General features: G+C 37.0%; 1 protein-coding gene across 1 annotated transcript in view; it reads right to left on the reverse strand.

Annotated features, from left to right (window-relative positions):
• The window catches only part of MED14 (mediator complex subunit 14), an 87,998-nt gene that overhangs the window by 45,352 nt on the left and 18,625 nt on the right, over positions 1-24,021 (reverse strand). The window contains exons 4-13 of the mRNA XM_011942295.1: positions 20,547-20,720; positions 19,793-19,922; positions 18,643-18,771; positions 17,903-18,010; positions 16,875-17,007; positions 15,711-15,861; positions 15,080-15,191; positions 8,853-8,978; positions 6,911-6,989; positions 2,806-2,965 (exon numbers count right to left, since the gene is read on the reverse strand). Of these exons, the coding sequence (XP_011797685.1) occupies positions 2,806-2,965; positions 6,911-6,989; positions 8,853-8,978; positions 15,080-15,191; positions 15,711-15,861; positions 16,875-17,007; positions 17,903-18,010; positions 18,643-18,771; positions 19,793-19,922; positions 20,547-20,720 (1,302 nt within the window). The remainder of the gene's footprint in view (positions 1-2,805; positions 2,966-6,910; positions 6,990-8,852; positions 8,979-15,079; positions 15,192-15,710; positions 15,862-16,874; positions 17,008-17,902; positions 18,011-18,642; positions 18,772-19,792; positions 19,923-20,546; positions 20,721-24,021) is intronic.

Here is a 24,021-nt window from a genome sequence, read left to right on the forward strand (position 1 = left end):
GGATTACAGGCATGAGCCATCGCAACCAGCCTATCTTTATTTTTGTGATGAGGAAACTAAGGCACAAAAAAAGCAAGTTACTTGCCCAAGGTCACACATGTAGTAAGTGACGGACTCATGCTTTGATTCCAGAAGTTTGGTTCCAGAGGCCTTGCTCTTCCTACATACCTGCTTACTGTTTCCAAGGTCTAGTTAAAATTTAAGAAAAGTCCCTAAATACTTTAGTGACAAAAATAAATGCCATTAGGAAAGGCTCCTGACCAACACACATTCTTTCCCATCTCTCTTCCTGCTTCCTTTCTCCCTTGCTACCCCTCCTCCCCACACATACTCTTCAGGAAAGCATCGCACTGATGAGGTACCTCAGGAAATGTTAAAATTAAAAGTCAAATGGCCATTTCACCAAAGAAGATAGGATGAGCACATGAAAATACGCTCAACATCTTCAGCCATTAGGGCAGTGTAAATTAGGCCTACGATAAGACACCACTACATACCTATCAGAATGGTTAATATTTTTTAAAAATTCTAATGACTAACTGTTGGTAAGAATGAGGAGCAACTAGAACTCTCATACATTGCTGGCTGGAATGCAAAATAGTGCATCACTTTGGAAAACAGCTTGCAGTTTTCTACAAAGTTAAACACACATTTACCGTATGACCCAATAATCCCACTCCTAGTCACTTATCCAAGATGAAATAAAAAATGACAACTTATGCACACACAAAAATCTATATGCAAATGTTTAACAGCTTTAGTCACAATTGCCCCAAACTGGAAACAACCCCAATGTCCTTCAATGAGTGACTCATTAAACACAAACTGTGGTACTCCCACACCATGGAATGCTACGCTGCAACAAAAGGAAGAAACTATTATACACACAACAACACAAATGAATGTCAAAGGCATTATGCTGAGTCAAAGAAACTGGACAGAAAAGGCAAACCTATAGAGACAGAAAACAGGCCAGTGATTACTAGTTGGAGGGGACTGATCATAAGGGGTATTGTGAGGGAATTTTGGGGTATAATGGATCTGCTCTGTGTCCTCAGATGGAGGCTACACAACTGTATGCATTTATCAGAACTCAGGCTAAAAAGTCTGTATTTTTACTTTATGTAAATTATATCTTAATAAAGCTAACCAAAAAAGAAAGGTAAAATGGCAGAAAGACATTTAAAGGGAGATCAATTGCAGCAAGACTTTCCTCTGTTCTTCTTAATGTCCATGGTAGTAGTTCTTTCCACTTCCATGAACATATCACCCCTAAGTGATAAATCTAGAGGACGAGGAGTAATCTACATTCAATTTTGGTCTAAACCATGTGAAACAAATTATTGCTTTATAATAGATCACTGGTCACTGACATTAAAGCCTGGTTGTTTGTTGATGCTAAATGTCAGAAAATAATAAATTATAACCATTTTTATTTTATTTTGTGCATGGCTGATTATAAGAGATCTTTGTATGTTCATGGGTTTCGCTATGATGCATGTATTCTGCATTATCATTTCACATGTAGACCAAGCAAGCTCACTGAGAACTGAAACAATAGTCTTTTGTTGTGGGCCAAATCTAGTTCTACAGCTGCTGTTTTAAAATTCAGAAAAAAGTAAAATTCTGATCAATGACAGACTCATTAGTCTACATAAGTATCCCGAGCTTAAGATATGTTAGCCTACACATGGTGTCCTTTTAAAGTAGTATCTTTTAAAAGTACAGGTCAAAACCTTAAAAAGTTCACTCCCATTACTTTCAACCAACAATCTTGAATTAAAATTTTTATTTTTTATTTTATTTTTGTAAGAGACGAGGTCTCACTATATTGCTTAAGCTGATCTCAAACGTCTGGGCTCAAGTGATCCTCCTGCCTCAGCCTCCCAAAGTGTTAGTTTTGTTTTTTTTTTTTGTCTTTTTTTTTTTGAGACGGAGTCTCGCTCTGTGGCCCAAGCTGGAGTGCAGTGGCTGGATCTCAGCTCACTACAAGCTCCGCCTCTCGGGTTTACACCATTCTCCTGCCTCAGCCTCCCAAGTAGCTGGGACTACAGGCGCCCACCACCATGCCTGGCTAATTTTTTGTTTTTGTATTTTTAGTAGAGACGGGGTTTCATCGTGTTAGCCAGGATGGTCTCCATCTCCTGACTTCGTGATCTGCCTGCCTCGGCCTCCCAAGTGCTGGGATTACAGGTGTGAGCCACCACACCCGGCCAGAAATTTCAACAAGCAGGAAAATATATTCAAAATGAGCTCATATTTCAAATTATTGCAAATTTTAACTAATTCAAAAATACAGAAACTAGAAAACATACAGAAACAGTGAAAAAGGAGTAAGAGAGGACCTCACTGTGCACTAAAAGGAACACATACTCAATAAAATGAATGATGCCTTCAATCAATGAAGGATGAAAAAATAAAGCTAATTCAGCCAGTCCATATTTGAAAGGTTTCACTACACAAGTTAATATTCAAGTCAAACAACTTTATCTGACATCAAAACATCACCAGACCTTTACAGGAATTGCTCTCAAATTTTTTATTCTTACAGAGATGTCTCATTGCAATCAAAGACTAGGCCTCATGATAGGACAGACCCTAGAGTGAGGGATGGGGTTATACCTTATGTTCCCCAACTGAGACATGACATTCCTCTCTCCCCCATTCTAACCCCCTGGGTTGAGAATCACTATATGAAAGTCAAATATCCAATAAAATTCATTGGCAAGTTAAACAATAAGTCATTTAAGATTCTAAGAGAATTACTAAACTTGATCACTCCAAATCACTCCTTTGCATACTTACAATGTAGTACTGTGGAAGGCGGGTAAGTTTAATGAACAGTTTATTCTTAGAAAGGTTTCCAATAGGATGAGTTGAGTAATTAGAAAGCTGCAATGTTTCACTGCTTATCGTAGGCAGATGTTTTATAGACTGCTTGCAACGCTGCTGTCCAAGCCAAAACCTGAATTTAAAAGTGATAATCCACATCAAATCTCAGACTTTTCTGATTATCTGTGTGCTATCGATTTATGAATGATTAAAGACCATTAAAAAAACAATTAATTGAAATTTAACTGAACTAATAAAAGGACACATGGCCATAATGACAAATCATTTCTTCATAGTTTTGCATTAGACCGTCAATTCTAGTTTTAGTTTAAGAAGTTTACACCACAATGTGAATGATCTTAGTTATAAGGTAGAATTAACTATAAGGATGAGATACTGTATTAGTTTATTATAAGGGTGACAGATTTCCTATAGTTTAAAGACAGCACCAACTAATCTCAACATTCTTTATATAGCCCCAGTTTTTAAATTGTGTATGTGTGAAGTGTGTAGTATACCTAGCAGGTCCCAGTAGTATTAACTACCTTTGCTCCCACGTCCCTTTCAGGTAAGCTGCCAGATTTCACTGATGTTTTTAATATAGTACTCCTCTTATTCCTTGTATGCGATTATCTATCCTTGAAACTAGGATACTATATAATATGTAAAAAAGGGATAAAATGGCTGGTTCACAAACTCCACTGATGCATAATGAAACTACAGAAAATAAGAATTTTCACAGCAGCATAACAATGCCACAACATCCCAGCTCATATCAGCAGCCTTGCCTTGATGAATAGGGCAAAGACCAGTTTGGGTGCTGATACATTTGTGTGGCAAGTTGCATGTGGTACAAACTGTATACCAGTCATGTGCAGTAAAACCACGTTATAATATATGACATTTTAAGGGTAGTTTGTCAACTGTTCTGGAAACCATTTTGTTTTTTTCATTGAAAGAAAAATTTAACTACAACTTTACGGATCAAATGCAAGAATTGGTTACTGATGAAGGAATGAAGATAAATTCTGAAAATATACCATCACTTGCTCCATTTTGAATAAAAATTAAAAATGAATATCCTGAACTTGCTAAAATTTCTTTCAAATCTCTACTTTGATTTCCATCAACATAGCTTTGTGAGAATATCTCTACTATGTATGTTATTAAAAGGAAAACATGAGAAACATCTCTCATGATTAGCATGATCATCAATCTAACACAGACAAGTTATTACAAACAAGAAACAAGCTCATGTGTCACATTAAAAATTCTAACTACTGATATACCAGGTGGTCTTTTCAAAGTCGATCTGAAATTGCTATCTCACTCTTCACTATTTGTTATGATTCTGTGGGACAAAAAACTTGAGTCTAAGTGACTTTCTATATTAATTGCGTGTGTGTACACTTTCAAGGAAAAATGTACACAGTTTCTATAATTTTCTTTTTTCCTATGTTTGTTCCGATTATATTTAGTGAAGTGTAACTTTATCTGTTGATTCTAATAAAAAAAACACTGGGGCTTATATCTTGTACATGTTCTTTCATTTCTTTTTTCCTAGAATGCATTTTTATTGCACATTATTTAAAAAAGTAATCACATGAACAAACAGATGCTCAACATCATTATTAGGGAAATACAAATCAAAATTACAATGAGATACTTCTTCATACTCATTAGGATGTCTATATTCAAAGACAGTAACAATTGTTGGCAAGGATGTAGAGAAATGGAAATTCTCCCAACATTACTGATGGGGTTGTAAAATGGCACAGTCATTCTGGAAAACAGTTTGGCATTTTCTTTTAAAAGCTAAACAAATTACTGTACGCCCTAGCAGTTCCACTCCTTGGTGCCACTCCAAGAGAAAAGAAAACATAAGTCCACATACAGACTTACACATGAATGTTCATGGCATCATTATGCATAATAACCAAAAAGTGGAAACAACCCAAATGTTCATCAATTGATGAATGGATAAACCAAATGTGGTATATCCATACAGTGAAATATTATTCAGTCGTAAAAAGGAATGAAGTACTGATATATGCTACAATATGGATGAACCTTGAAAACATTATGCTAAGTGAAAGAAGCCAGTCACAAAAGACAGCATATTTTGATTCTACTTTATATGAAATGACCAGAAAAGGCAAATAGAAAGTGGATTCACAGTTTTCTGAGGTTGGGAATGGTTAACTATAAATGGACATTTCTTTGGGGTGATGGAAATGTCCTACATGTTCTAAAAGTGGATTGTGGTGATGGTTGCAAAAGTCAGTAAATTTACAACAAATCATTGAATTGCACACTTAAAATGGGTGCATTTTTATGGTATGTAAATTATACCTCAATAAAGTTATTTCAAAAAATCAGTGTCCCATGATAGATTAGTGAGAAACTGGTCATTCCCACAGATCATTTGAGAAACACTATTATAAATGACAATCAGGGGACTTTTCTTATAAATAAATTATGTAAGTTTACGTACAGGCACACATTTGGTAAGTTAAAGGCTTCTGGGACTGAGCTTTCTGGTTTTAGTTTATATTTTGAGCAGCTAGAACTGCCAGATAAACAACCTCAAGTTATGCAAGATGTGAATTATTAAGCATGTTAGGATATTTAAACCTTGCTTATTTAGCCAAAATGCAAAATGATGCTAAAACACTAAAAGTTTTAGAAATCACTACCCAGATTAATGACTGATTTTTTTTTTCACATACAGATAAACTAAATAGCTGCTCAAAAAAAAAAGGCTCACATAATATTATCTATCTACTGGCTTTAAAAATCATGCCCTGGGCTGGGCACGGTGGCTCATGCCTGTAATCCCAGCACTTTGGGAGGCCAAGGCAGGCACATCACACCTGAGGTCAGGAGTTTGAGACCAGCCTGGCCAACATGGTGAAACTCTGTCTCTACTAAAAATACAAAAAATTAGTTTGGCATGGTGGCACACACCTGTAATCCCAGTCATTCGGGAGGCTGAGGCAGGAGAATCCCTTGAACCCGGGAGGCAGAGGTTGCAGTAAGCCGAGATAACGCCACTGCACTCCAGCCTGGGCAACAGAGTGAGACTGTCTCAAAAAAAAACCAAAAAAAATCCCTGAAAACAAAAATTGGCTAGGCATGGTGGTATGCGCCTGTGGTCCCAGCTACTTAGGAGGCTGAGGTAGAAGAATCGCTTAAGCCTGGAAGGCAGAGGTTGCAGTGAGCTAAGATCAAGCTATTGTACTTTACTCCAGCCTGGGTGGCAACAAAGCAAAACCCTGTCTCAAAAGAAAAAAAAAAAATACCCTGTTAATGAAAACATTACTTGGTTATATTGAATTTTTCAAATATTGGCTACAGGGAAGGGCAGAGGCTAAAAGATTATAAGAACAATAGATCCCACTTTATAGTCTTTTCTTTAGATAAGCCCCCCCTGCCCCCTATACTGCCTTCTCCATTTGCCAGTTTTGGTTTTAGTCTCTGAATTTTTTTTTAGCCTTTGGAATTTTGTTTTATTAATTTTAAGAAAGAGTTTGTTAGAGTTGCTATAAGGGTACCTTTGTGTACCAGAGTGGTAATGAAACTCCACAGAATTATATCTAGCTCCATTTTCAATTTTATTTACTTTAACAGTGTGAAGCATTTAAAGGATTTTGAGCCAAATTGAATGACAGTGTTCAAGAAGCAGAAATGACTATTTTGAAAGTGTCAGTTGGTAGTCAACCACGACGATTACCCTGGATAAGAACAAATAGGACTTTATTACAGAGAACACTTGATACAATAAAATTCATTGTGTAAGTGATTTGTAAAGTGCTTGTACAGAAGAAAATGTGGTAAGGGATGAAAGTTGAGTGTTATGCCCTTCACACCTATATTTGCTCTAGAGGAGAATTTGATATGAGAAACTGACATCTTGGAACTATTTCAAGATAATTTAGATTCTAAGGTACCAAAAGGCACTTAAGTTTCATGTCATAAACCTTAAGGACAGTGACTGACCAAGAGTAATGATGGAGAAGAAAACATCTTGTCAAAATAAGTTTCCATTTTTAGTCTTGAACTACATAAATAAGCTTACTTAAGTTGCTGAATCCAGGGTATGATTCGTTTCATATCATCATTCACAGACTTCTCCATGTCATCCAGAGTGGCCTGGTCTACAGAATAAAGCACTTCATTAATTAACTGCTTACATGGGAAACAAAACCTTTATCTAAGTAGTACAAAACAAATGAAAATTATTGTTTAAGGCAGAAAATTATGTTGTTTTTGAGTCAGAGAAAAATTAAACTAAATGTATCATGAGAAATTAGCCAACCTAGTTTGTTTTCCCTCTTTAACATTTAGGCAGCATTATAGATACGACAACTAATTAATAGCAAATGTACATTGGCAGAAAGAACAAGTAACAAATACATGAATCCATTTTTTGCCTATATTTTAATTCCCCAAACTCTTAGTCTACTTAATCAGTATTTTTAAATTATAAGTATTTAAAACTCGTAGTATTACTAGACTTAGAACCTTAAAAATCATAAAATCAAAAACTCCACTGAAATGTTTACTTATGAAACGCAAATGATCTCTCGCATATGCAAGAGCTGTTGGCTGAAGATCAGCTTACAAATTAAGTCAGTTAGAATTTTTAATGACAGTAGAAAATGCTAGTAAATAATGAGCAAAAAAAGCAAGATACAAAATGATTTTGATTAATGGGGACAAAGTATAGAAAAAATTAGAAAAGCATTGCTATGGGGTCAACTATGTCCCCCCAAGATCCATATCCAAGAACCCCTAATCCTCAGTGTGATGGTATTTGGAGAAGGGGTCTTTGGGAGGCAATTAGGTTTAAATGAGGTCATGAATGTAGGGACTTCATGAAGGATCATTAGTAGACTTATAAGAACGGAGGCCAGAGAAGTTGCTCTCTCAGCCATGTGAAGACACAGCAAGAAGGCAGCTGTCTACATACAAGCTAGAAAGAGAGCTCTCATCAGAAATCAACCACGCTGACACCTTGATCTTGAATTTCTGGCCTCCAGAACTATGACAAAATAAATTTCTGTTGTTTAAGCCACCTAGTCTATGATATTTTGTTATGGCAGCCTGAGCTGCTAAGACAAGCATACATCCCTAAAAAACTATTTTCTGTTGCTTTTCTAATTTTTGTGTGTTTAAGTTTTTTATTTATGAGTATGTACTATGTTAATAATCAGGAAAACAGTTAAATATAAGTTTTTAAGAACAAATAACATTTGCCTTATTTGGAATCCACAGTTAAAGTAATTCATAAATGCGTCATTTAGCCATCATAAATGTGATGTCATTCAAAGTAATTAGTTCAGTTTTCCATGAGCAGCCCATAGAAAAAAATCTATGGCTATAAAATATAACCAGAAAGTCCTTTATTTTCAACCTTTCTAGTTGAATATTAATTTCAAATAGCAGATATCCTAATATATTCAAGAACACTGTCCAGTAGCAATACAAAAACACTAAATTCTTATTTCATCATTTCAGAACACCAACTCAGTAGCAGAACAAGTAAGAAATCAAAGTTTAATTTCTACTGTGTTTAGGGCAGAAAAAAAAAAATCCTTTCCTCCAGGATTCTGTACCTCAAGTCATCTTAGATGTTTCTACTGTAATAAAAATGTTCTTCAGTCACAAATGACATTAGAATTCCTTGTTGTAATTTCCATGTCACCCAGTGGTAAAATAGAAACTGAGCTATTGGGACAGATAAGTTAACCTAAAAAACAGCAGCCATCAACATTATTTTACATAAGGAAACATGAATATGCTTTATACTGGGAAGTTTAACATCTGCTACAAGAAAATCCAAAGTAGAGTTAAAACAGCCCTGAGGAACTGACATCAGCCAGAGTTACTGTTTCCATACCCACTTTCGACACTACAGATACCATTCTTTCTAATACCTAATGACAGAAAATGTTTATTTCATTTTTGTTAAAAATAATTTTTCTTACATTGAATGACTGTATCATTTAGTAACTTACCAAGTCCATAAAGCATCAATTGAAACATTCCAGAATGCAAATCTACAAAAATGTGCAGACACTCTGAATTACCACAGGGCTCCAAGATGGGAACAACAAGAGCTGGGAGTGCAGTCTCTATGGAAGCTGAACAATCAAGAATTAAAAATTACTTTTCCATCTGAATATTTCCAGAAAAATTATTTCTCAATCAATGAGTACAAACAAACCAACTACTGAAGGATCCTAAATGTTAGAGGAAAAACATGATTTTGCAAAATTTGCAATAGTATTATTATGTCAGTTAGTAGTTCAAAAAGAAAAGAAAGTAATTTTCAAGGTGACTTGAAACAAACATGCCCGTCTCAAATACTGCAGCAAAAAAAATCCAAAATCTCTTAAAGAGGGTTGAAATAGTGAAAATTCAATTTCATCAGTGAGCTGAGTTCTAGTTTTACCTTCACTTGGTAATTACTAATAAGTTAATTAATTTTTAAGGATTTTCTCTCTTATATAATGGAAAGAAAACTGGTTGTTTGGAAACAGAACAAATATCTTCCATGGCCGCATGATTTTCAATGCCACTCTTCATAAAAAAAGAGATATTCTGGCAATTAGAGCCCATGTGTTTAAAGAAACACTTGAAAAGTAATAAACATTATTGATTATTCAGGAAGAAAAATTTTTTTCAGGTCATTTGTGTACTCCATTTCAAGTCACAGATGAATTAAGAACATAGGCAACTGCTAAACACAAATCCCCAAAGCTGACAATATACCTGATCTAGAGTTTCATAGTATTTCCACCAGGCCCAATTAACTTTTCTCTTAACTCTGCAAGTGACATAATGAAATCCAGTAAACAAGCAAAACACTGAAAACACACTAAGTGCTGATCAGATTGAGGGGCTGTAAAAGGAATATGCTCTTCTTGTTACCAAGTTCCTCTGAAGCTACATACAGCACAGAAAAAGAAAGGCAGATACAGAGGGGAATGGTGATGCAGGTGCAGGAAGGAGAGGTAACGTGGCAGGCGCAGAGGGGAGTGGCGATGCAGGCTTTTCACCAGGCGTGGCTTCTGCCTGCTACTTTGTCAAACAAGGACAATAACATCTTCCCCTCTATGCCACAGGTTGTTAGTAGCAAGAAATGACAAGGCTGTAAAAGTGCTTTAAAAAGCAAAGTGTTCGACAAATGTGTATTATCTATATTCCTTTTGAATCAAAGAAACAAACCAAAACCTCTTACTATAAATTTTCAATAATTCAAATGGGTGACATTACCATTGGTACTGTCTACACAAACAAATTATCAAACAAATTAATAAAGTAAAAGATTGCAGAAGATATATTTAATTAGAGAAGAATAAATTGCTTTAAAGCACAGGGTGAGCATCCTAAACTCCAAAATTTGAAATGCTCCAAAATCCAAAATTTTTTGAGTGCTGACATGATGCTCAAAGGAAATGCTTCAAGAAGCATTTTGGATTTCGGATTTTCAGATTTGGGATGCTCAACCTGTAAGTATAAATGCAAATATTCCAAACCTGAAAAAAACATCCGAGATCTGAAATACTTCTGGTCTCAAGCATTTCAGATAAGGGATACTCAACCTGTACATCTAATACATATTTGTATACAAAATGTTTAACATGCAAATCCAGCAGAACTCTGACCTGAAAAAAACAGAACAAAAAGGACAAAAACAAAAATTTCTTTTACCATATAATTCAGACCAATGTGACAAATTAGTTCAAATCAGTGATGTTTTGCTGAACTTACTATGTTAACATAATAAAAAGTTATTACAAATGTGAAACAGAGTTACTGATTTTTGAAACATTTCCATACTGTTACAATTCCTGACAGGGTAGGAATGAATTCTCTAAAGCAAAATCATTTCTAAAGTGTGGCAACGGAGCAAAACTAGTTCTGGGAATTGGGGCAACGATTATAATTTCAATCTAATTACCACAATTGAGTATTCTTAGAAAAATAGGGCATCAAAGAATACAGAGAACACAGTTCAAAAGACAAGAAATACTTAGACACAAATTGATGTACATATTTTTTGACCACCAATGCCATTTTTCTTTACAGAAAACAAAATACATAATGCCCTAAAGCATTTAAAGGCAACAGGTTTTAGGTATACAAAAATGGGGAAACTTGCAAAGAAAATAAAGAAGAGGGAATTAAAAGCAGTGTAAGATGACAGGACTTGCTGCTATTTCGTCCCGCAAGAACACATACATATCTCCTTTTATTTCTATCATTTATTGAGAACAAGATGAGGAATGGATGAACAGACAGTAATATAAAGTGTGAAGAGTGAAGAGCAGCAACTAAGCTCAGTTAGGAATGGCTGTGTGTGGTTCACAGCTTCCAAACTGATCAGGATGCCCTGATTACAAGCGCTGAAGGGTCAAGTACAACACAAGGGAGCAGCACCCTGGCTTTCAAGAGTTAGGCAATGCTGCCAACTGGGCCATATCTCAAGTTACCTTTAGTGCCTTGCACTGCCTTTTTGGAACTTATCTCCAAAGTCCTGCCTCCTCTCCCCTAAACCATTTCTACCCCCACGAAACCACATACCTGAGCTGCTCATAATCTGAAGTCTATGCCTTCCCCTAGCCTTCCCTTGAAATGCTCCATTCTCTGAGCTACTCATTTCCTTGGGTTATTCCAGTTAGGTGTTAAAAGAAAAGCCAGCTGATTTAAGGGTGACTGCACTAAGGGATTCTAAGAATAGACTATGTAGTCCCTGGTTCCAGTAGGGATCTTAATAAAGCATGATCACCCATCAAAAAAGGATCAAGTAAGACTACATGGAGAGTATAAATGCATGCACATGAATTTTAAAAACAAGTTAAAGCACACCCTCTAAAATGGTGGGTCGGCAGACCTTTTCCTCTAGCAGTCCTCATTTCTAGAACTGTCCTGATTAAAGCAGAACTGAGGAGATCAACCTCGCATGCAAGCTTCCCCCTTCCTTCCAAATTATAGTCCCTAAGGCACCCTTCTCTAACACCTAGGACTCTACAAAACACCTAGGGCTTGAAAACCACTGGTGTAGCACATTCCTACTAGAGTTTTAAGATCTAGGAAGAGCCTGGACTATTATAATATCCTCAAATTTCAGATGAGGAGAATGGCCCAAATAGTGTAAATGACTTGTTTAAGAGCAGACAGCTGACCTCAGATCTCTAACATTTCTACAAAAAGGAATTTTACACCTGAGTTCTGAAGACTTCTCTTTAGAAATCTTCAGAACCTAGGTGAACAGTACACAAAACCATTCCTATGTAAACATATGCTTTGAGTTTATTTTTCAAAGTAATTTATCCCTTGGCAATCATAGTTTTTTGTTTCTATTTTTTAACTTATAAGTTTTTGCTCTTTTTACTAAGCCTTGTTTACAGATGATATTAAAGTAAACCAGAGCCTATCAAAAGATTACACACACCCTATTTTCTGGAATCTCAACAAATGAAGTTTTGAAAAATTAGAAAAATTAAGATTGCAAAATACTTAAACTCTTCCTTAAGAACAAAAGAGGTGGACATGGTGGTTCACACTTGTAATCCCACCACTTTGGGAGGCCAATGCGGAAGGATTGCTTGAGCCCAGGAGCATAAGACCAGCCTGTTCAGCAGGCCATGGACTTAAAATAGATAGATAGATAGATAGATAGATAGATAGATAGATAGATAGATAGATAGATAGATAGACAGACAGACAGATTAAGATAAAGACCAGCCTGGGCAACACAGTGAGACCCCATTTCTTAAAAAAGAGAGAACAAAAGGGGAATTTCAACAAGGGTGACAAGACAATTAAATAGGAAAAAATAGTCTTCAATAAATGTTACTGAGATAACTGCATCCTCACATAAAAGAATGCAAACAATAACAAGTATTGGTGAGGATATGGACAAAATGAAACCTTCCCACATTGCTGGTTAGATTGTAAAGTGGTGTTAAACACGTCAAAAGGTTAAACAGAGTTACCACAAGACCCGGCCATTACACTCCTAGGTGTACAGCCAAGAGAAATGAAAACTTATGTCCACACAAAAACTTGGGCATGAATGTTCATAGCAGCATTATCCACAATAGCCAAAAAAGAAAAACAACCCCAATGTTCAACGATGAATGGATAAACAAAAGATGGTATAGCCATACAATGGATTATTTGACAATAAAAGTGAATGAAGTATTGAAACATACTGTGAACCTCAAAAAAATTGTGTTAAAAACAGTATGTAAGAGACCACACGTTATGATTCCATTTATATGAAATGTCCAAATAGGCAAATCTATAGAGGTAGAAAGTAGATTAGTGATTGCCAGAAGGGAGACAGGGAAGGAGAGGGGTGAATGGGTTGTGACTGCTAATGGGTACACGGTTTCTTTCTGGGATGATTAAAATGTTCTAAAATCGGCCAGGCGCAGTGGCTCACGCCTGTAATTCCAGCACTTTGGGAGGCCGAGACGGGCGGATCACGAGGTCAGGAGATCGAGACCATCCTGGCTAACATGGTGAAACCCTGTCTCTACTAAAAATAGAAAAAATTAGCCGGGCACGGTGGCGGGTGCCTGTAGTCCCAGCTACTCGGGAGACTGAGGCAGGAGAATGGCGTGAACCCGGGAGGCGGAGCTTGCAGTGAGCTGAGATCGCGCCACTGCACTCCAGCCTGGGCGACAGTGCAAGACTCCATCTCCAAAAAAAAAAAAAGTTCTAAAATCAAATTGCAGTGATAGTTGCACAACTCTTTCAGTAAAAACCACCGAATGAGGTAATTATATGTGAATTATATCTCAATAAAGCTATTAAGAAAAAAACACCAAAAGGGGGCAGTAGTTAGTAGCCTTTCTAACTCCAGTGAGAGTTTCAATTATACTTTCCAATCATAATTTTTAGGTCTGTATTTAACATCTTTGCTTGCGGGATTAAAGGGGAGGGCCTTCTAATGAAGCTTTTAATTAAATTAAGATAATGAAGTACTGATGAAGCTAATGTTAAACCCTGATAGGGCTAATGGACAGGCACCCCCAAGACATATCTAACCAATACATTCACCAAATTTCTGGCAGATTCTTTATTTCTTTTATAAGGCCCATATTTGCATTTTTGTTAAGTTAGGCTGCCCCTCTCCTTAGTCTCTTTAAAAATATAAGCTAATGCTTTGGTTTATGTTAGATCCCCTTTTTCACTTCTATCTTTTCACTTTCTTTGAATGAGTATGTATTCTAAATGCACATTTCGTTTTCTAACTTTCTGTCTTTCCTTCAGGCAATTTTTTAAAAATCTATTTCTGTCAAAGTGGTTTTAATTCAGAGTTACTAGTACATACCTAAGAAGCAGCTTTTTTAAGTATAATGGGTTGAGCTGGGCTCTGTGATGACAAAAGGCAGTACCTTCGTTACTAGCACTATTAAGACTTCCTACTTATAAGGCACTTCACTTACGTCATCTAACTTAATTAAAGACTGTGCACTGCGGGCACAAGGTAATTATGGCCAAAAACAATTGGGGCAGGGATAGTAAATATGCTCATTATGATGTTGTGAACCTATATTCCTAGAATGAAAGGGTTCACTTTCTAAATGACTGTCCCTCAAAGCTCTGAATATACTCGCTAGGTAATTAAACTTGGAAGGTTTTTCACTATATCCATGCACCTGCATTTCTTATTTGAACTCTGTTAATAATTTTTAAAACTTTTAAAAAAAGACAAGGGATGAATTCTGCTTCACTCAAAGGGGCATATTTTACAAGTATATTATAAATATTTAGAATGTTGTTTTATCACTAGAAAAAAGTTTTAAAATCATTCATATTAAATTGTTAGCTCATGTTTCATAAAGTTTTTATTTAAAAAATTTTGTAAATAGACACGGGGTCTCATTTTTTGCCCAGGCTTGTCTAGAACTCCTGGCCTCAAGTGATCCTTACATCTCGGCCTCCCAAAGTGCTGGTATTACAGGCATGAGCCGCCATGCCCAGCCCCATTTCATAAAGTTTTAAGGAAATCCAATACACAAATATTTCAAAAATGAGGCCAAGCTAAATAAGTAATAAGGGAAAAATTAGGATAAGTTTGGCAGATCACAAGTTAAATGCAGAAATACCAGCTTCCACAATAAAAGCAAAATATCAGGAAAAAGTCATATTAAGATTCTCATCAAATAAAACTGGATACTAGTTTAAACAAAAGAAAAACAAATGTCAGTTTAAAAGAACCTACAGTTTTCATTGGCATTGAAGCCTCTAAGAATGGCCTTCAGTTCTTGGAGCTTCTGATGAGCTCTTGCATGGACACTGTCAATCAGGAGTTTTTCTATTGATAAGTGGTCAATCTGCATAAATAAGAACAACATATTCATACATGCAATTTAAACATTTTTACTCTAAAAGCCCAACCGTAGATTACTGTGCTTCAAAGTATTTCCTTTTGGAATCACATTAAGTGTTAACCACTAATAGAAAGCAAACTTAAAGTTAAAAATTAACTAACGTGGTATTGAGTTAAAAATTACCTTACATGGTATTGATAGCTTAAAAACTATAGTTAACATTTTGGTAAGTATAGGCAAAGATATTACAAATTAGTTATGGTGCTCTAATGCCAGACCTTAAAATTAAAATGGTATCTGATCTAAATTATAAAATATGAAATATCTCAAAAATTATATATTTAGTATCAGATGTTTTTTAAAAAACAACAAATGTAAGAAGTGTAACATTTACTTAAAATAAGTTTCATAAAAGGTTTCAGGAAGAATTAGATATTTTTAAAAATTTATGCTAAGAGTTTAAGGATAAATGGTAAGTTACATTCATTTAAATCAATATTAAAATATATTGAGATCTTTTACCTTCATGGCTCTTTCTACTAATTTGGAATCAGAAGCTGGCAAAGGAGGATCATGAAAAATCTGTAAAGGCTTGGAGACATCATTCTCATCAATTTTAATTGTAACTTTGTGAACAGATGCTGTTCCAGTTTTTCTCCCAAGAACCTGTTGACTAAAGAAAAAAAAATGAAGAATTTTTTTCAACACAGTCTGTTAACTTCTAGAATAAAATAGAGACAATCCATTGTGCTGTTTAGCCAGAGCCTGGAATACGGCAGGCCCTCAGTGTTTGTGGAGGGAATAATAATGGGAAGATAGCTATTCTGTAATCCAATACAATATTTGATTTATTGCATTAAGACATATAATTTAAAAATAAAACATATACACACACGAAAAAGAACCCCAAAACAAAAGCTACCTGTCTTCAAAGTGGTATCTACTCACCTCTGACTCCTTTACAGAAAATGGTGGTCATTTGGGATAATAAGATGCGGGGGTCGGGAGAAAAACAGGAATCAAATAAAGTTCAAACAGGGAATTGAGAGTTGTAAACAGTCCAATACCGATTTTCTCCCAAAGAAAAGTTTTTAACAGGCACAATTCAAAGTGGAAAACTGTGGTAAGCATGTATGTTTTTAAAAATGATATCCAACAGTCTAACCTAATGGTCTTTTAGCAATTTGGTATAAGTCCAGAGTAAACTAACCTCTCAAACTTTTTAAGAATAGTATGTCTTAGTACAAATAGGTAAACGTCTATGTATTTAAAACATGTTCTACAACAGGTGTCAACTATGGATGTCCTATGTGGTCTACATAACACCATGGGACCTTACTAAACAAAAGCATCTTACTAGCGGTGCATAGCTATTGGTATACAGTCATTCCTTGGTATACTTAGAAGACTGGCTCCAGGATTCCCGTCCCAATACCAAAATCCATGCAAACTCATGTCCTGCAGTCAGTTCTGCAGTCAGCCAGCAGAACCCACGTACAGGGAAGGTTGGCCCTATATGCAGGTTTCACATCTTGCAAATTGATCTGCATATAAGTGGACCCACACAATTCAAGCTTGTGTTGTCCAAGGGTCAACAGTATATTAAATCAGATGTATGAGAGAAAAACAGAAATAAAAGAGTATTTACAGTCATAGCGCGAACCTACCAGAACTGATTTTACTTACTTCCAAACTGAGAGGGAGAGGCACTTTCCAGCATGATACCTTTCCACCTGTACAAGGTCTCCCCACCGTTCTCGGATTAACATTAGAGTTTGGGAATGTAACACTTCTAACTGAAGTGATAAACAGAAAGAATCTGATAGATGTTGTTAAGTAAAATCAATATGTTACACCAACAGTCAATCAAATACAGGCAAACTTCATTTAAGAAAGGCTCTCTTATTAAAAAACTGGAGAAAAATTTCTGAAGAAAATTTCTGAAATGATTATTTCTCCAATGGCTCATCCTAAAAAGTGTTATAATTTATAGCATAATTTCAGAAAAAGGTTTTATATTTAATTTTAAACCAATATAAAACCATAAAGTCTGGGTTGTGTCTTAATTCATCATAGTTTAGAGAACATGGATTGACCAAATAGTACTATTTTTTTCACCAAACAGTACTTTTTTATTATTATTATTTTTTGCTTGTGTGTGACGGAGTCTTGCTCTGTCATCCAGGCTGGAGTGCAGTGGCACGATCTCAGCTCACTGCAACCTCTGCTTCCTGGGTTCAAGTGACTCTCCTGTCTCAGGCTCCCTAGTAGCTGGGATTACAGGTGCCCACCACCACAACAGGCTTTTTTTTGTTTTTTGTTTTTTTTTTTAAGTAGAGACGGGGTTTCACCATGGTGGCCAGGCAGGTCTTGAACTCCTGACCTCAAGTGATACACCCGCCTCAGCCTCCCGAACTGCTGGGATTACAGGCGTGAGCCACCACGCCCAACCTCAAACAACACTATTTTTAACTAATCACTTTTTGCTTTTACCTGCAAAGTCAACAGTAAAATTTTAAATTTGGTTTATTATAAACATATCACTATTCTTCACAGTGGCCAGTTCTCCAGCTCTATTTGCACCCTAAAAACGGTGGAGGAGATGGGGGCAAGGAATGTAGACTGCTACAGTACAAGACTAAGGACAAATGAAAAATGTGGGAGAGGTACCACAAAATCCTTACACATACATGTCTCAAATTTCAGAAGGATACGTAGGCAGTTGTACATATCCTGAAGCGGTTTCTCATCAGCAAAGAGCCTAGACTGCACCAGCTGATGGATGAAGCTGATTTGCATGCTATGAACCAAAGCTCTCCCATCTTCCATTGGCAGAAGAAAAGAAGGTAGTTAATCAAATAGGTGTACAAATGTGTCACTATACCAACTAAGGAAGCACATAATAACAATGAATTTTTTTAAGAAGCACTGAAATTATCTACAGAAACTTGACATTGTACTCTGAGAAACACTGAAACTTCCATGGTCAATAGGTAGTTACAGTTACAAAACTTGCTTCAAATTACAGGATAAATTGCTACACACATTTATCATTTTGCAGGAATACATATATATATATATTTTTTAGAGATAGGATCTTGCTCTGTCACCCAGGCTAGAGTGCAGTGGCGTGATCATGGCTCATTGCAGCCTCAACCTCCCTGGGCTCAGGTGATCCTCCCACCTCCCAACCCCAGCCTCCCAAGTAGCTGGGACTATAGGAGCACAACACCACACCTGGTTAATTTTTAAATTTTTCTTAGAAATGGGGTCTTGCTATATTGTCCAGGCTGGTCTCAAACTCCTGAGCTCAAGCAATCCACCTGCCTCGGCCTCCCAAAGTAGTGGGATTACAAGCATGAGCCATCATCCCCAGCCGGGAATATTTCAATAATATAAAAATATCAAACATTTAAATTAATACTTATGATTTAAATCACTACTTATGATTTACCTCCTGTTTCCTTATCCTCAACTAGAATTTCTAGCTTGAGAAGACGCCATGGAACATCAGGGTCATCTCCCATCACAGTCAAGGTGGCTTCAAATTCTCCTTCAACACGAAACTTCACCCGGCCATTTGCTTTTAGAAGAAAAAGACGAAGAAAAAGAAGTGTACTTGGCTAGAAAATGAGAATCTTCCCCCTGACCTAGAACTTTGAGTCTTACTTATAAAAATTTTTAAATAGATTGAAGGTTCTTTCATAAGGTTCCAACAATTCAATGGTTCCTGAATAAGAAGTAGCCAGCTTCCAGGTCAAGAAATGAAAGGCAACTCTTGTAACATAAATGAACAATATTTTCTTGAGGCTCAACTCTGGGGAGTCTTCTCTCTTTCCAGCCCTACTCCCAAGCTGCAAATACCAGCACTGTATTTCTGGGTACTAAAGAGAAATGATATGGCTGACAAGTCATAGAATCAAACACCATAAAACTGTCAGTTGGCCGGGGCACTTTGGGAGGCCGAGACGGGCGGATCACGAGGTCAGGAGATCGAGACTATCCTGGCTAACACGGAGAAACCCCGTCTCTACTAAAAAAATACAAAAAACTAGCCAGGCGAGGTGGCGGGCGCCTGTAGTCCCAGCTACTCGGGAGGCTGAGGCAGGAGAATGGCGTGAACCCAGGAGGCGGAGCTTGCAGTGAGCTGAGATCCGGCCACTGCACTCCAGCCTGGGCGGCAGAGCGAGACTCTGTCTCAAAAAAAAAAAAAAAAAAAACTGTCAGTCAAATCTTCACAATGCTATTTCTTTGAATAAAACCCAAAAAGCTGTTCAGGAAAATATTCTAACATGCAAATTCTGTCACCCAGGCTGGAGTACAGTGGTGCAACCTTGGCTCACTGCAACCTCTGCCTCCCAGGTTCAAGCAATTATCATGCCTCAGTCACCCAAATAGCTGGGATTACAGGTGCGTGCCACCACACCCAGCTAATTTTTGTATTTTTAGTAGAGATGGAGTTTCACCATGTTGGCCAGGCTGGTCTCAAACTCCTGACCTCAAGTGATCTGCCTGCCTCAGCCTCCCAAAGTGCTAAGATTACAGGCATGAGCCACTGCACCTGGCCATCAAGTCTTAAAAAAAAATAAATTTCAGATACATACCAACTGTAAGATTTGCTAACTGAGGAGGAAGATCTGTGGTTACAAGCCGATGTCTAAGAATCTGATTCAGCTGATGGAGTGTGGCTTGTTTTTCAATTTTGGTAATTGGGTCTGGAGGAATAATTTTATCCTGCAAAAAAATTTAAGTGATTTTTAAATAATGTACGAAAAGGGATTTTTAAAAAAATCTTTTCCTGTTTTTATACAGTGTTTTTGTATTTTACCTAAGAGAATCTCAACACACATTTCTGCAGTCTACATCCAAAAACAATGGCCATTACTATCATGCATAAGAGCAACAATGATTCCGGTCATTTAGCTAAGATCATAATACAACATAACCTCCTTTGTGCTCTATTTACAAAGCAACTAAATATCACTTGATAACTTCCACAAGTTCTTACAAGTATAAAATACAATATGGCACCAGGTCAGTAAACTACCAAAACAATAGAAGTTTAAAACACTTTCAAAAAGCAACTAGCATGTAGCATTTTCACATCTGAAATAGATGTTATGTCTGCACATCCGCGCTCCCCTGGGGAAAAAAAAAAATAAAACCTTCACCCATTTTGATATCTACTCACATCTGGCCCCAACTTATTTCAAAAAAGTACAACTTTAGTTATAGAGAAAAAAGCAAACTATATATACTGTTTGTTTTAACAATGTTTTTTGCTGGGCTACTTAATAATACAATCCAATCCAAAGGCAAAACCTTTAGTTTTTAGGAACATGGGGGCAAAGCACTTACCCTAATGCAGGTTGGCAGCCGTGGGTAAGAGCCAGTAGTCAGTACATCAATGGCATATGGGATGGCAAAACTAGGCAGGCGTGCATGGACCAGAGCATCTCTAGCTAACGAGGCCAGGCGATCAGCAGTGTCCACAAACAGGATGGCTTGCTGATCTAAAAAGCTTGAAATCATCTTTAAAGTAAAGGGTAAATGTATTAAGCATCCCTGAAAACTATCTCCTTTTCACACTAAATATTGTTAAATCATTCCAAAGTAAAGTTCAAGGGGAATTAATATAATAAGTTTTCCCTATTTCAAAGCAGTTCTTCAAACATTCTCCAGTAATTTGAAGAAGAAATATTTAATACATTTGTATTTGATATTAAGAGCAATAATTTTCTGTCACTTTAAGTAAAAGCTTTCTAATTCATTTATCCATCCTTAACATTACACATACATAATATCAAAGTTAGGAAAAATAAGTAGAATAAAATGGTTTTTACCTCTTACAGACTTCCAGAGTTGGTTGGTAATGAAGGAGTTAAAAGCATGTACTCCTAGACCTAGACTGCCTTGTTCTCCATTTTAATTCTACTACTTACTAGCCCTGTAACCTTGGGCGAGTAACTTAACCTCTTTGTGCCTCAGTTTTTTCAGCTGTAAAATGGAGGTGATCATGATTCCCAATCTCATAAAGTTGTTCTTAGGATTAAGAGTTAATGCAAAATAGAGAGCACAGAAATCTATACATAGCCAACTCATTTTCCAAAAAAGCACCAAGAACATACACTGGGGAAAGGGCAGTTTCTTTAATAAATGGTGATGGGAAAACTCGATAACCATATGCAAAAGAATGAAACCAGACCCCCATCTCTCACGCTATACAAAAATCAACTGAAAATGAATTAAAGGCTTAAGCGTGAGACCTGAGACTATGAAACTACTAGAAAAAAGCACTGGGAAAATGCTCTAAGACACTAGCCTGGGCTGGGCGCGGTGGCTCACACCTGTAATCCCAGCACTTTGGGAGGCCAAGGCAGGCAGATCATGAGGTCAGGAGATCGAGACCTTCTTGGCTAACACGGTGAAACCCCATCTCTACTAAAAATACAAAATAATTAGTGGGGCGTGGTGGCATGCGCCTGTAGTCCCAGCTACTCGGGAGACTGAGGCAGGAGAATGGCGTGAACCCAGGAGGCAGAGCTTGCAGTGAGTCGAGATCACGCCATGGCACTCCAGCCTGGGCAACAAAGCGAGACTCCATCTCAAAAACAAACAAACAAAAAAAGACAGGCAACAAAAGCAAAAATTGACAAAAGAGATTATATCAAGCTAAAAAGCTTCTGCACAGCAAAAGAAATAATCAACAGTATGAAGAGATAACCCACAGAACAGGAGAAAACACCTGCAAAATATCCATCTGACAAGGGATTAATATCCAGAATACATAAGGAACTCAACTCAATAGCAAAATAAAACCAAATAACTCCATTTTTAAAATGAGCAAAACACCTGAATAAACATTTCTCAAAAGAAGACATACAAATGGCCAAAAAGTATTATGAAAAAAATGCAACATTACTAATCATCAAGGAAATGTAAATAAAAACCGCAGTGGGGTATCATCTCACCCCAGTTAAAATGACTATTATCAAAAAGACAAAAAATAACAGATGCTTATGAGGATGTGGAGGAAAGGGAACCCTCACGCTGTTGGTGGGAATGTGAAGTACTACAGCCACTACAGAGAACACTATGGAGGTTCCTCAAAAAAAAAAAAAAAAAAAAAAAAAGCTAAAAATAGGCTGTATGTGGTGGCTCACATTTGTAATCCCAGCGTTTGAGGAGGCAGACGCAGGAAGATTGCTTGAGCCCAGGACTTGCAGACCAACCTGGACAACATAGGGAGACCCTGTCTCTACAAAAACTTAAAAAACAAAAAAATTAGCCTGGCATAGTGGTGTATGCCTGTGGTCACAGCTACTAGGGAGGATCACTTGAGCCCAGGAGGTTGATGCTGCAAAGAGCCATGACTGTGCCACTGCACTCCAGTCTGGGTGACAGAATGAGACCCTGTCTCAAAAAACAAACAAACAACAACAAAACACTAAAAATAGAATTACCATATCCAGCAATTCCACTGCTGAGTATATATCCAAGAGAAAGGAAATCAGCATACCAAAAAGATACCTGCACTCCCAGGTTTACTGCAGCATTATCCACAATAGCCAAGATACAGAATCAACTCAAGTGTTCATCAACAGATGAATACAGAAAATACAGTACATATACACAATGGAATACCATTCAGCCATAAAAAAGAATGAAAGCCTGCCATTTGCAACAGCATGTATAGAAGTGAAGGTCACTACGTTAAATGAAATAAGCCAGGCACAGAAAGATAAATATTGCACATTCTCTCTCATATGTGGGAGTTTAAAAAGTGGATATCATGGAGGTAGAGAGTAGAATGCTGGTTAGGATAAGCTGGGAATGGGGAAGGAGGTATGAAGAAAAGTTGATACAAAAATACAGTTAAAAGGAATAAGTTCTAGTATTTGATAGTAGAGTAGGGAAATGATAATTAACAGTAATTTATTGTATATTCAAAACAACCAGAAGAAAAGAACTGTAACATTCCCAACACAAAGAATGTCTGATATAATGAATAGCCCAATTATCCTGCTTTGATCACTATGTACATGTATCAAAATATCACATGTACCCCCAAAATATGTATAACTATGATATATCAATTAAAAAAAAAAAAGAGTTAACACATAAAAAACCTTTAGAACAGTGCCTAGAAAGAACATAGAAAACACTCCAAAACACCCATTATGAGATACAGGTCAACTTCATGCCCAATACAGAAATCCTTTCCCTCAGTTTTCTACCCAATGCATTTCATAAGGATACCTAAACTAGTAGAGCTCATCACAGAGCTAAAAACTACCTCACTAAAACTTTTATCTTCTAGTTCATGGTTTGTTTGTTGTTGTTGTTGTTGTTTTGTTTTGTTTTGGAGACAGAGTCTCGCTCTGTCGCCCAGGCTGCAGTGCAGTGGCACGATCTCTGCTCACTGTGACCTCCGCCTCCCGGGTTCAAGCAATTCTCCTGGCTCAGCCTCCTCAGTAGCTGGGATTACAGGGGTGAACCACTACCCCCAGCTAATTTTTGTATTTTTAGTAAAGACGGGGGTTTCACCATGCTGGCCAGGCTGGTCTCGAACTCCTGACCTCAGGTGATCCACCCGCCTCAGCCTCCCAAAGTGCTGGTATTACAGGTGTGAGTAATCCATTAGATGGATGCCCATCTAATTTTTAAAAAGTTTTTGTTGAGTTGGGGTCTTACTTGGTGGCCCAGTTTCGAACTCCTGGCTTCAAGCAATCTTCCCGCCTCCCCCTCCCAAACTGCTGGGGATTACAGGTGTCAGCCACCACACCCAGCTACGTTTTATCTTGATTAATTATATTTCTTTTTTTTTTTTTTT

The sequence above is a fragment of the Colobus angolensis genome, unplaced genomic scaffold, assembly GCF_000951035.1.
Source record: "Colobus angolensis palliatus isolate OR3802 unplaced genomic scaffold, Cang.pa_1.0 Scaffold103, whole genome shotgun sequence".
Taxonomy (NCBI): domain Eukaryota; kingdom Metazoa; phylum Chordata; class Mammalia; order Primates; family Cercopithecidae; genus Colobus; species Colobus angolensis.